This window comes from Phaethon aethereus, assembly GCF_964289735.1.
Source record: "Phaethon aethereus genome assembly, chromosome: 2".
Taxonomy (NCBI): Eukaryota; Metazoa; Chordata; class Aves; order Phaethontiformes; family Phaethontidae; genus Phaethon; species Phaethon aethereus.
In genome coordinates this window covers 92889223-92902979 of record NC_138582.1, presented here as the reverse complement: position 1 = coordinate 92902979, position 13757 = coordinate 92889223, and the positions used below count along the sequence as shown (strand labels likewise).

The 13757-nt window shown below is 36.9% G+C and overlaps 1 protein-coding gene across 1 annotated transcript in view; it reads right to left on the bottom strand.

Annotated features, from left to right (window-relative positions):
• The window catches only part of RELCH (RAB11 binding and LisH domain, coiled-coil and HEAT repeat containing), a gene marked incomplete at its 5' end in the record, with an annotated part of 86566 nt that overhangs the window by 2299 nt on the left and 70510 nt on the right, over window positions 1–13757 (bottom strand). The window contains 5 exon segments of the mRNA XM_082015327.1: window positions 5791–5861; window positions 9702–9790; window positions 10816–10932; window positions 11874–12012; window positions 13622–13685. Of these exon segments, the coding sequence (XP_081871453.1) occupies window positions 5791–5861; window positions 9702–9790; window positions 10816–10932; window positions 11874–12012; window positions 13622–13685 (480 nt within the window).

The window sequence follows — 13757 nt, the reverse complement described above, 5'->3', positions numbered from 1 at the left end:
TTCCCTTCTGCTTTTTAAGCTGAAGTGACTTCCCCGTCTTCTGCATTTCCACAGTGCCTAATGGACCTAGATCCTTGAAGGGGCTTTAGGTATGCCTCACGTGGCATACCTAAGAGTATCACAAAGCATACTCTTAGGTATTTTTTCAGTACATCTCCTATTAATGGACCAGGTTACTCAAATCAGTCTCATTTTAAATCTTACTATGAGTCAGTATTTTCTGAAAGCTCTGTAAAGTTCCTCATTATCTAATATTTAGTGTTTAAGCATCATTTTATTGAAAGTATGATGCCTGAATTTTTAATAAAGTTTAAAATTTTGAAAATTTTTCTCAGGTTATATCTTTTTTTAGACAGCATCTGATTAAAATTGACATTTAAAAAATAATCACAGAATCACTAAGGTTGGAAAGGACCTTCGAGATCATCAAGTCCAACCATTAATCCAGCACCATCATGTCCCCTAAACCATGTCCTGAAGCGCCACATCCACAGTTTTTTGAACACTTCCAGAGATGGTGACTCCACCACCTCCCTGGGCAGCCTGTTCCAGTGCTTGACCGCCCTCTCGGTGAAGAAATTTTTCCTAATATCCAATCTAAACCTCCCCTGGTGCAACTTGAGGCCATTTCCTCTCGTCCTATCACTGGTTACTTGGGAGAAGAGACCAACACCCTCATCGCCACAACCCCCTTTCAGGTAGTTGTAGAGAGCGATAAGGTCTCCCCTCAGCCTCCTCTTCTCCAGACTGAACAACCCCAGTTCCCTCAGCCGCTCCCCATAAGACTTGTGCTCCAGACCCCTCACCAGCTTCGTTGCCCTTCTCTGGACACGCTCCAGCACCTCAACATCCTTCTTGTAGTGAGGGGCCCAAAACTGAACACAGGATTCAAGGTGCGGCCTCACCAGTGCCGAGTACAGGGGCACGATCACTTCCCTACTCCTGCTGGCCACACTATTTCTGATACAGGCCAGGATGCCGTTGGCCTTCTTGGCCACCTGGGCACACTGCCGGCTCATGTTCAGCCGGCTGTCAACCAGCACCCCCAGGTCCCTTTCCGCCGGGCTGCTCTCCAGCCACTCCTCCCCATGCCTGTAGCATTGCATGGAGTTGTTGTGACCCAAGTGCAGGACCCGGCACTTGGCCTTGTTAAACCTCATACAGTTAAGATAATAATCTTTTTATTGTATTTAGCAGCCAGTGATGAAGATATATAGCTGTTTTGAAGTTATTTATAAACTTTTAAAGTGAAATATTTCTTTCAGGCACAATCACATAGCCAGACATCTTTGGCTTGACTAAACATCTACAGTCAACTAGGGAATTGCATATTTTCAGTTGATAAAACTTAGCAGGTAAGTTACTACTACTGTAAGATGGATTTCTTGTGCAATTTCCCTTGATTATATGCCCTTGCTTTATAATGAAAATCATGTAAACAACAGTTTATACTCCCTATCAGCTGGTTAACAACAAGAAGCTATTCCAGCCTATGATGTATGTATCCTAGAGTTGGGTGCAACTAGGGAATAGGATTTGGGAAATATAGTACATTGCAAGCATTAGCAACATTAAGAAAATAAAATTGATCACTTCAGAAAAGAAAGCCTAGCAACTGGCGACAAACCTGTAGTTTTAAGCAAGCTGTGCTGTCATTATTCTAATGATCCTGAATAAGTTTGAGGAAAACCAGGAAACATTCACTTGACTTTCAAAACAGTTTTGGAGGATATCAACCATCTGATGTTAAAAATTAAAAATTAAGAACTGAAGTGTTCATGTTTTCTAATATTATGTTATCTAATATTATGTTACTGTAAACAGAAAGATAAGCCACAATGCTTCAATTTAAATATGTTTAAATATGCTCCAAAAGTACTTCTATTACTATACAAATTGAGCATTTAAACGTAATAATAAAAGCAATATGAAATCAAATAATTTGAGTCTCATGTCTTTAAAAAAATTGTCAGAGAAACCAACAAGGCAATAATATCTTATTTGAAACAAGTAGTGATACGTTTACTCATTATTTAAAAAAAAAAAAGGGCCAAACAAACCCACAAACAAAAATAATGTGTAAACATAAAATTTTTGACCAGTGTCTAGATGAATTACATGCTATACAGAGTTCTGCCTGTTTTATGGGGAAGCTTTAGGCCAAAACAAACATTCATGCTGGACATTTTACAAAAATCAGCTTGTAACATAAGTTGTTACCCAAGATTGAAATACCTTGTTAATTGCTAAACAAAAGTGGCTGTCCAATATTTAAAAAGGAGAAATTTTCATCTTTTTTTAAAAAAAACAACTTATTTCTGTGACCCCATATTATTTGACCAACCTTTTCTAACAGTAAGGGGCAAAGACAAGATAGATTCAACAGAATCTTATGATTGCTTTTGCATCCAGTTTTAGTTTTGTGCATGCATTTTCATGTTGTTAACAAAAATCAGTAATTTATCTCCTAGTTGCATTTAAATTCTTTGTCACATACATAACACTGAAATTAGGAACTGAAATTGGTAAGGGCTTAGCAAGAAAAAGGACATATTCACGTACATGAAAAGGTCATTTCTTCAGTGGTAAAATGTTTCATGTTAATTTTATACAGTAAAAGATTGCAACCATAGCCTGATTTTGAATAAGAAAGGGGAAGGCTAATTAAAGACTGAAAGAACACATTGCGAAGACTTATTCTTTTCAAATCTTACAGTTCTCAGCAGTTGCATTCTAAAAGAAAATACACTGGATGTTGTATCATATTTGCATTTCTCTGTTTCTGCAAAGGCTTAAGAGGACTAACTGTGATTTCAAAATATTTTCATAAGGGGGATTTTAAGTAATACAGACCTCTTACATTTAGGTTAACATGTCTGAACTGATACCAGCTAAAGCAAGGTAAGTCTAAACCTTGCATGAAATAAAAGTTGATCACTCAAACTCTAGCCATGCAGAAAACAGTTTTAATGAACTAAATAAGTTAAAACATTTGAGAGAGGCAAAAGCACACATTTTGGGGAAAAAAAATTTAAAATCCTGTCCAACTGAACAGCACCACTTGAGAATTAGGAAGAGCTCTGCAAAGGAATTTTGTCTCATAACCTTAGGTTTCACAGTTCAGTTAATGCAGATAGGATAATAAAAACCCTTCAGGTTAAGGTTAAGAGTGTTCTTTAAGGAAATCAGTTTGATATTGCATACATTTGCTGCATGCTGGGAGAGAAAAAATTTCTTTCAGAATACATTTGCCTGAGAAGGAATCAATTTCATATCTTCTGATGATCTCTCTTAAAAGGCTGTCAAGAAGTTGCTCAAGAAGTGATAAATTAATTTACTTCAAAAAGACATTTATCAGACATGAAAGTCTTATCTTATGTATTTAGATACATACACTGCTTTTATTTTCTTCTTTACATAGTCAAAGTCCGAGATGGTGGTTTTTTATTGCACAAAGAATTAAAAACAAAATGAAAAGAGAATATTGGTTCGTCTGTAGATAAAAAAAAAAAAAAAAAGTCCAATAAAACCCAGACATGGGAAATATTTGCAAAGTAACAGATGCCCATGTATGCAACTGATTTTAATGAATCAACTTGTTAGTCAAAATACTAAGTCATTGCTTACATGGAGGGATGTCCTTGCACAGGTTGATTGCTGACAGCCTACAGCAATTGCTTAGCATCGGATCTGCAAAGACTCTGGCTGTTCATCCTGCCTTAGCAAAACTACCTGTCGGGTATCTACTATATAAGGTACACAGTACAGGGAAGACCTTGATAAAACTCATGCTTACTTGCAAAAAGTAGGATGGGTCTAATGGGGCAACTAGCAAGTTTCTATCTTGCCAAGAATCATTACTGGTAGGTTGTTTTCTGAGGAAATAGCTGGCTTAAGTGCCAACCTTTAATATAGCTGAAGGCAAGCTAAGCATTCACCATTCTTTAAAAACAAAAGCAAATACATTGCTGCTGAAGAATTTGAAGGATACAGGACGGGGATGGGCATTCAGAGTACTGGGGACACACACACACAGGTATGCATGCTAGAAAGGTCCATTTAAGCAAAGGCAAAAAGGATGAGGGCAACAGTACAAAACTTGAGGAAGTAACACAGTGAGAAGCCCTGGGTAAAAACAGCAGCATGAATGAATACGTTTTTTGGTTCCTGACTGACTGGCTATTTAGGTTGCAAGCAAGGAATATGCCTGTGGAGTGATTAAGTCAACTAAACCTGTTCTTATTCTGTGAATAACTAACACATCAAAGAAATACCTATTTCATCATGAAAATAGCCACCCAACTGGAATACACGTAATCAGTACAGTCCCTACTTCATAATATTGCCACACGAACAGGAAAGAAGAAAGAAGGTGACCGACAGTGCATTCTTCAGATCTTGAAGATTTTGTATTTCTTCTCCCTCAGACAGGACTTCTACATGACTAGACAGAACCAACTACCTTATTAGAACAGATACACTATGGATTGTGACTTGTTGTAGAACCTGGACATTTTTAGTCTTAAAATTATTTCACTTCCAAAGTCTAAAGTTCATTTATTGTACACCTTTAAGAGTTGACCTGATGCTCATGTTTAAAATGGATTCAGTTCTCACTAAACTCCTTTCATTATCAACTACCCCAGTGAACAGGCTGATTGCCACTTGCAAAGCCTGAGGTATTTTATTTGGTGCACGAGACTCTTTTTCCACACCATGTCTCTTCCGTTCAATTCTTATACATCTTCCCTATTTCAGTCATTCTCAAACTACCAGCTGCTTCCAGGACTTTGCCCGAGCTCTTTTAAGAAGTAAATTCTATCAGTTTGTTACAGATACAAAGTTTCAGTAATTGTCTTGATTCTCATGGCAAGGTATCAGGACTGAGGACAGATTCTCTCTTTCAGATACCTACTGTTTCTTCTGAAACTCTTCCTGGCAACACTGCTAAGGATTTTTTTAAGTTATGTAATAATCCCTGGTACGGATATGGTACCTATATGGCTGGTATGCCATTCCAGGCAACAGGCAGGCTAAAGAACACATACACCTCATCACAGCGATGCTTAGCTTTCCAGATTTGTGGGTCTGTTAGCTTCATTTATTATCAGGAGAGACACACACACACATATGATACCACCTCTACCATGAGGTGAATTGATTCATATACACCATGCGTCAGATGCCTCACTGGAGAGCTGGGTTTACTGTGCATTTGTAGAATGTGTGTTTTACTGAAGCGCAACATAGGTGGCATTTTCCCAAAGCTGACATATTTACTAAACAGCGTATTCACACAGGTAGGCCAGTTTATACACTGGAGAAACTGTTCTTGTGTCTGCTAGTCACATACAAGCAAAGACAGGAGCCTGGAGCAGGTCATCACCACAACCAGAAAAATCCCTTCAGCCTGCAGGCTACCCCCATGAAAGAGGGTGCCGAGGTGCGTGCCACATGCGTTGCTCTAAGCACTTCGGCCAAGCATTCCCTGCTTTCTCAGATTCAGGACAGAAATTCAATTACTGCTTTAAATGGATAAAAAATTAAGAAAAAAGTAACATGGGAAAACAAGAATATCATTGCTATGATACAAGTAAAAATGTATTGTCCTGTTTTTTTACACTGGAGACAGAAACAACCACAAACTGAATTAAAGTTCCTAAAATCTGCTTTCAAATACAGAATATGTCAGTGTGGGATTTCTGGTCACAAGCCTTGGACACCATTATGGAATAGACTCCACAGAACATTAATGTGGACACACAGAAAAAAAAGAAGTGGAAGTCTTACCCCTGCGGTTCTTGGACGGTCTTGTTTTCCACTTTCTGTTCACACTCTTTTATCATGGAGCTTAAAATGACCTGAGACACATAAGCAAGAGATATACATGACATTTTGTCTTTTGCACTAACACTTCATACAAAATCTACTCCGCACCTAATTCTGACATACGCAGAACTGTTTAAAAAGTTTCTCTGTTATTTTTCAAGTGCACTTAAATTCCGTCTGATAATGTTTTGTGGCTAGAAACAACAAAATCATTCAAAATACTTTAAGGAAGAAAATGTTTTTGAAATAGTTACAGGAGTTCAAGACTCCCTCCTGCTTCCCCTGTTTTTTTAAAATAGAGCTAAAGCAAACATACTTCTGCAACACACCTCCTTATCTTCCTTTTTTCAAACAATACATTTATTTATCAGCAATTAATTTTGACATTCATTCATCTTCCCTCTGTTTTCCTTTAGAGAGTTTTCAAGCACCTTTAAAAATCTGTATCTTTACCGACATTATGCATGAAAGAAAAAGCAAGGAAAGAAAATAAAAAAGTGCAATGGCATCCTGAGACAACATCTTGAAAGTAAGTGCTAAAGAAAACACGGTATCATTTCACTGGTGTCTTCCAGGGTTTCCATGAATGAAGGCTTTTTTTCTTTACTTAAGCAATTGCAGCATTATAGGTTTCTGTGGAATATATAAGACTAAAAACACCCCCACACTGACATTTTACATTTCTCCAGCATACCAAAAATAAAGGGACGTTTCCCAATAGCAGGCTTTGAAAGAAATCATACAATTCATTGGACAGGTATATTACTCCCTGCCCTTCCCACAACAGTACTGTTTTAACACATTAAGGCAAAAGCTTTTGAAACACTTAGGGAAAACAATTGCAGAGTGTGAAACTATAAACACACACATATAGATATATATATATACACACACGTACCCCCTGCAGAAATGGAAACTTCCTCTGCTCACAGCTCAGGAGAAAGCTAAGCACTTTCTCTGAGACACTAAACTTAAAATCTCAAAGCTACAAGTAACTAAAATTAGCAGTGTCTCACCAAAACCTGAATATATACACTAAAGGAAAAAAACTAGTTTCAAGCTCTAAAATACAGATCAGTCACTAGTGGTTACTACCAAGTGATAACTATTTTTAAATGTATTTATCTACATAAAAAAGCTGGTTTGTCAAATGCCTGTTAGATAGCTGCAGCACAAAGTATCTTTTGAAACCATTTATTACACTGATAAGATGTGGCTTGGTCTGGTCTCTGCCAGTGCTCACTCTATTTCTCCAAAACTATTACTTCAACATTTGAAACCACTTGGGTAGCAGATGTTATACATCCTCGAACGTTTCACAAAGCAGCATTCAAACCTGCGTACGAGTGTCCATGGCTACGTGACTACAACTCTTACTGCTAAATTTGCAGTCCTTCATTTGTATAAAATATTATGCAAGTACTTAAGCTCAAGAATACAGAGGTACAACAGAAATGCATTCAGAATTCCAGTGAAAAAGCAAGCTTTTCTTTCTGTATCAAAAGAAAACTGAAATTTCTAAGCACAGCCATAATTTTTGGTACTTCGCATTTCTACGCATGCATTGGAGCACTTCCACATTTTTGTACATCTATCTGAATCTAGATGTTCCAAATATCAACAATATGAAGTCTTGATTCAGCAAGGACCCAGAATAATTTGAGTACTGGGATGGAGTCCACATCCACTGCACAGCTCGTTCTGGGAAGGCCACATAATTCTTGGATGAAGAGGAGCAATTCTTCCCTCTTCCACAAATTAATTTGTCTTAAAAGTTCAGGGCGAAACAGAGGAATGGTATAAATATAGCGTCATATGGCTCACACCCCTAGGGTCTCTTTGTTTGATCATAGGACTGACTATGAAATAATTCAGACCTCCTTTGAGAGAGATATTTTAGATATCTAACTCTGTATTCAGAGACATTTAAAAGACATAAGATGTGCTTAAGTATTATAAACAATACTGCAGATGGACTAAATATTTTTATCAAATACTGATTATGTCTCACTACCATGAACTCAAAATCCAATTATTTTGAAAAGAAATAGAAAGCAAGTAGAGAAGGAGGAAGAAAGAACTTGAGATGGAAAGTATCTTGAAATATCTGCATAAGGTGAAATGTTTATTTTAAAGATGATAGGGTCTGGCTTAAATGCCCAACTTCCACTTTTGTTTATATGACTGAAAGGAAAGCAGATATGAGGAATGAGTGGTAAACACTGCCTGACAGGATCACAAGCCAATTCCACAAACGTTACGTTTCCAAGAGGAGCATCTGTACTGATGTTAGAACCACAAGAGCCAAGTCTCTGTGAATAAGAAAATGTGGTTTTGTAACTGATATGCCATTTGAATTGTGAGTAACACCACAGTGATCAAAATAATGAGAAAAAGGTTAATTCTGTTTATGCAAATGTCTAACTATTTGAAACAGTAAATCACATTTACTTCCGAAAACAATTTTAAGACAGAAGTCTTGAAAGACAGACGCTAGAACTAACTGGGCCTCAGAGGTCTCTATCATGGTGCCTACAAACATCCTGTTGTAGCAAGGAGCTGATTAAGCACCAAATACGCATTTCTACAGTAAAAGCTGTAGTGAGTTTTCTAACCCACTGGAGCAGGAGTAAATATTTTTAAATTTATGTTTCTCTCTGGTCAAAAAAATAAAGCACTTGGCATCATGCCTGAAGCCAATTAATCACAGTGATGCAGACTGTAGTAAAGAAGGACTGAGAGTTGTCTTTATTTATTTATTTTTAATCCTATTTAAGCCCTCAATTCCTTCTTTGGCTACAAGACTCAAACTCAATCAAATAAGCTCTTTCGTTCTAATTCAGGGCATCTTTTTAACTGGCTATGCTCTTAAACCTTAGAAGTTGCACTAACCACTATACAAAAAGGAAGTATTAGTATTTGTATCACTTATCCCATTAGTGAATATGATAGAACACAGAAAATTAAACTAAATCAAACTTTTGCCTACAGCAGCTTTCAGATATATTCTTCCCAAAACACCTCCCAGCTCACTCTGAATACACAGTATCATCAATGCCAGATCTCCTCCAGTGCTGCCGTGGTAGGGAAGTGCAATTCTGTTGCCTTTTACTGATGCTCAGGTCACTCCTGTACCTTCTGACTCAGCTCTCTGAAATGAGATTCTTTCCTTTTAGGTCTGAAAGTTCCTCAAATTAGTTCACCTCCAGTTCCACATATTGTAAATTATATAGAATAATATAATAATATAAAAAAAATAAAAGAATGAGACTATAGGCTATTAGACTAAAATATACCTGGAAGAATGGACTTTATTACCAAGTATAAGAACGTAGAACTCCTAGAGAATATAGTCATCTCAATTAAGTAACTTTTGCAAACATAAAGAAAAGTAATTACTTTTCTCAAGTACAAAGTAATCCATGAAAGTGCACTACTAACCTTCAAAAACCAGAAAGAAGTTCCTTTGTGCATTTTGATTCAATCTTTTCCTCCATCACTTGAAACGTTCATACTGTCAAGATTTTCCCAACATGCAACTAAACTACATCTCTTGTTTTCAGCTACTGACTTAATGTCTATGAGTTCCAATCTCCATTAGTGTTCATTTCCTTTTTCTTCAGTCTACAAAGACCTGTGTTCCTACATGCATTTCTGACAGTTGAATATCTCACTGCAGAGGTCCTCAGCTTAGAAATACATTTTACTGTTTCTTAAATCATGTGAACTATTCCTTATCAAAAAACCCCTCAATGCTATGTTTTGATACCACTTGTGGTAGCTCTCCTTAACTTTCGGCTTTAAATACTATTACATTTCAACTTTTGCTGCCACCTGCATCTCATACTCTGTTAGCAAACATAGCTGCTCACCTCATGCTCTGGCGAGAGATGTTCCATGTCAGTTCGTAAACACTTAAGTCCTGGTAAAAAGTGATTGACCATTAAATCCTCTGAAATAACTAAAAATCAGGTTGTTAAGGTATTACAAGAATTGTCTTCTGAAATGATACAAAATTTTTTTCTGTCTTATGATAATGTTATTCTTCTGAACACAGGGACAAGCTACAGCAACAAAACCCAAGAAAACAAACAGCATTTGGCACTTCATGACTAATAGTAAAGAAAAAAGATCTTAAACATATTTAACTTCATGTATTTCATACATCCATACCATTCTTTTCCTATTTTTTCTTAATTTATTGGTTAAGATCAAGGGCTTTGTTTTTGTATTTTTTTTAAAGTATCTATCAGTTCCATTGTATTGGGTCTGGCTGACATGGAGTTAATATTCCCCGCAGCAGCCCCTCATAGTGCTGTGCATCGGTAGCCAGAAAGGTGTTGATACCACCCCGGTGTTTGGGCTGTTGCTGAGCAGTGCTCGCACAGCATCAAGGCTGTCTCTCCATTCCCCCCCACCAGCAGGCTGGGGGTGGACAAGATCTTGGGACAGGACACAGCCAGGACAGGTGACCCAAACTGGCCAGAGGGATATTCCATACCATATGATATCAGCTCAGCAGTAAAAGCTAAGGGAAAGTAGTAGGAGGAGGGGGACAAACATTCTTATGATGTTTGTCTTCTGGAGGAACCACTATGAGTACTGAAGCCCTGCTTTCTGAGAAGCGGCTAGACATAGCCTGCTGATGGGAACTAGAGAATAAATCTTTTGTTTTCCTTTGCTTCTGTGCATGGCCTTTGCGTTTGCTTCATTAAAACTCCCTTTATGTTGATCCACGAGGTTTTTTCCATGTTACTTTCTCCCCAACCCCCATCCTGCTGAGGGAGTGATAGAGCGGCTTGGTGGGCACCGGACACCCAGCCAAGGTCAACGCACCACACCCACCTTCTGTGAAACCTCTTCTTTATACTGAGCAGATTGTGTTTTACAACACACATTCAAAGACAAACTTAGTTATTTCTCAGGTATTAACCTTCTCCCCCCATCACAGAATTAACAGCTAAATTTCCCCGAAAAAAAGGATACAACAACAGGAAAGAGCACTGTAGGCTTCAAACAGGTGGGTAGCGATATCCAGTCTCTTCGAATCCACGGACTGCTGGTTGTTGACCAAGGCTAACTTATGCAAGTGTGGAATAACAACTGTAAAAGTAAATACTGGAATAAGTATTTGAAATTGCTTTCCATAGACTTGCTTAGCATTAAACAGTTGCTAAGTGGCAACTGCAAGCATCCGAAGCATCACACATCAGTGTGGAATAAGAACTGCAAATAACAGCTTTTGATGGGACTGCCCTTGTGGATTTAGCTGGTCAACTCAAACTTGAAATAAAACTGTGGCAACACCACCTAAAATAAAATGGTATCTCAGTGTACCTTTGAAATAGTAACAGTTTACAGAAAATATTTTGTGACATTATTACTCTCCTGTTACTAAAGCTGTCTAAAATATGGTTCTGTTTTATAAATATGGCTGATAAGACAGAGATATGCATGTCATGAGAAATCTTCACTGACTATAGAGGAAGCCTATCTAATGAGTTTAGCCTTCTAAACTAGATGCCTGCAGTTGGGAGGCATGATAGCTACTCATGTTTTGTTTACAAGTATCTTTTAAGACAGTCTAAGGATTGACTTTGCTCTTCTACGTGCTTCACATTTCAAGACCATAAAAAAAAGACGTTTTGTTAATCTGGGATGCACTTACATTTAAGATGTGTGGAATATACTTGAAATTTATATGCCAGCAGGTGGTGAAGCAATGGGAGGGGGGAATGCATTTCACATGTCAAGTAATTAAAAAAAAGACAACTTCAAATTTGCTCTGCAGCAAAGTGATCAGTCCCCTCTGGCTCTGAAATCATCCATCACCGTGTGCTGGTGTTTTGTATACACAACAATGTTAGGTAAAGTGAAAATTGTATTAGCAAAGTCTTTAAGTACTGGGATATATCAAACTCTGAAAACAAGACTTTTCATCAAACTCTTTGTAAAGGCCAAAAAAAAAGAATCAATATAACCAGCATACTACTAGCTTTGGGACAGAAAGAGGAAGACTGCATCTTCCCACTGATGCAACTTACATTCATCTCTAAATCTGGGCTCAGCATTAGGTCCAACTCTTCCAAATGTTTTTATGATTTCTGTATGCAGAGAATGTTGGTCTTGATATTGAGGGTCCTCCAGGAAAGATGCCAGCTGCATTTTTACTCTTTCCAGAAGCTTAAATATTCCCAGAGAAATAAAAAATACACAAAAGAATGAAGATGCTAGAAACCATTATGGTCAGTTCAGAGTATGTCTATAATCTTGCATATTTCAGATGATAAACCTTGGACCTTCTGTTAATTTACAACGTTTTTCTGACAGGATGTCCAAACTCTTCGATGCAGCTCTACATTTTAAAGACTGTTAATAGTAGTGTTTTAATCTGATCTATCTTTAATTATAAAGAGGTACTTCGATGTAGCTGGTCTTTCCTCCTGAGGTTTCAATACTCAGATTTTTCACCTGCTATTAAAAATTTCCCTCTTACTATTAATATCTTTATTACAAATTAATTCATGTTAATTTTTTTCTAATATATCTCAATTAGTATGCTGAAAATTTTTCTGCAAATGACAGATGCAAAAGTAAGCATCATAAAATCAATGGAATTAAAAAGATTTCTTCAACTAAAGGCTAGAAAATCTGAAAATACATATGTATCTAAGATGACATAAGTATTTAATTTGCATTCAGAGTGTTAAAAATAACATTTTCTGATACATTTTGGAAGGCATTATCACCTCTGTACCCTAAGGCTTATTATAATTAGTGCAACGGATACAGTAATTTTTGTGTGGTAACAAAACAGTATTCTTCCCAAACTGATTATAGGCATGCATTCCAAGCTACAAAATTGTAACTTATCCATCTTCCAAGTACTTGTGAGTCATCACTGACTTCTTACTCACATTTCCTCAAACACATTCTTTTAGAATATGTTGAAATTACAGGAAGAATGCAAGCTCTGCAAAATGTTGCAAGGACCTTAAGAAGAATTTTGATTATACAATTATTATATAAAATAAAATACAGTATTTCTACCACTTACAGCAGAATTCTGGGTGTTTATTTCAGAATTCTGATCTATTATGAAGTTTCACCATTTAAAAAACAAGGAGGAATTGCATATCTATATTATCCTCACAGATTATTTCAGGTAAGTCACTATGATGCCTTTCAATGCCATGTTGCACACCATGGGCTAAACCAGCAGATATGACAGGAACTATAAGAGACTTGTGCCCTTCCAAAGTAGTTGAAAGTCAAGCAGGATATCCTAAAGCATCTAAAATGGTACAGTATACTTCTGTGGAGATATCTAAATCCCACCACGACTTTGTGGTCAGCATTTTATAGTAAAGCTATTTTATTTGGAAATAATAGACTTGGATTTCTGAACTGTATTGGAGAATGTTTTAAAAAACATTTTGAGCATGGGATTTCCCATATTCTAGCACAGGCCTCCTCCTCTACACATCTGTTTTTCTTTGTTTATATTTGGTCTGATATTTAGAAGGAAATGTTTTTGTTACTTAGAAGAGGTTTGGTTTGTTTAAAAAAAAAAAAAAAGCAACAAAACAAGCAAACAAATTAAAAAAAACCCCAAAGACCGTTGCAAAACTGGAAAGCATTTTGGAAGAGGATATAACAAAGGAAGAAATAACTTATAAGCTACTGCTTTTTTTTCCTCCAAGTTCATTAATAAATTACTAGATTTCTGGATTTATCAAAATCACCCACTTCTTATGCTACAAAAACAACAGCCTAACAACAGATGTCTTACCTCTCTCTGAGTAACAGTTTCCATGATGGTCCCAAAAGCAGGAATTGTTGCAATCCTTACTGAGCTACAATAGAAAAATAGAGTCTTTAAGATGTATGAAACATTAAGAATACAATTAATTAAAAATACAGCAAAA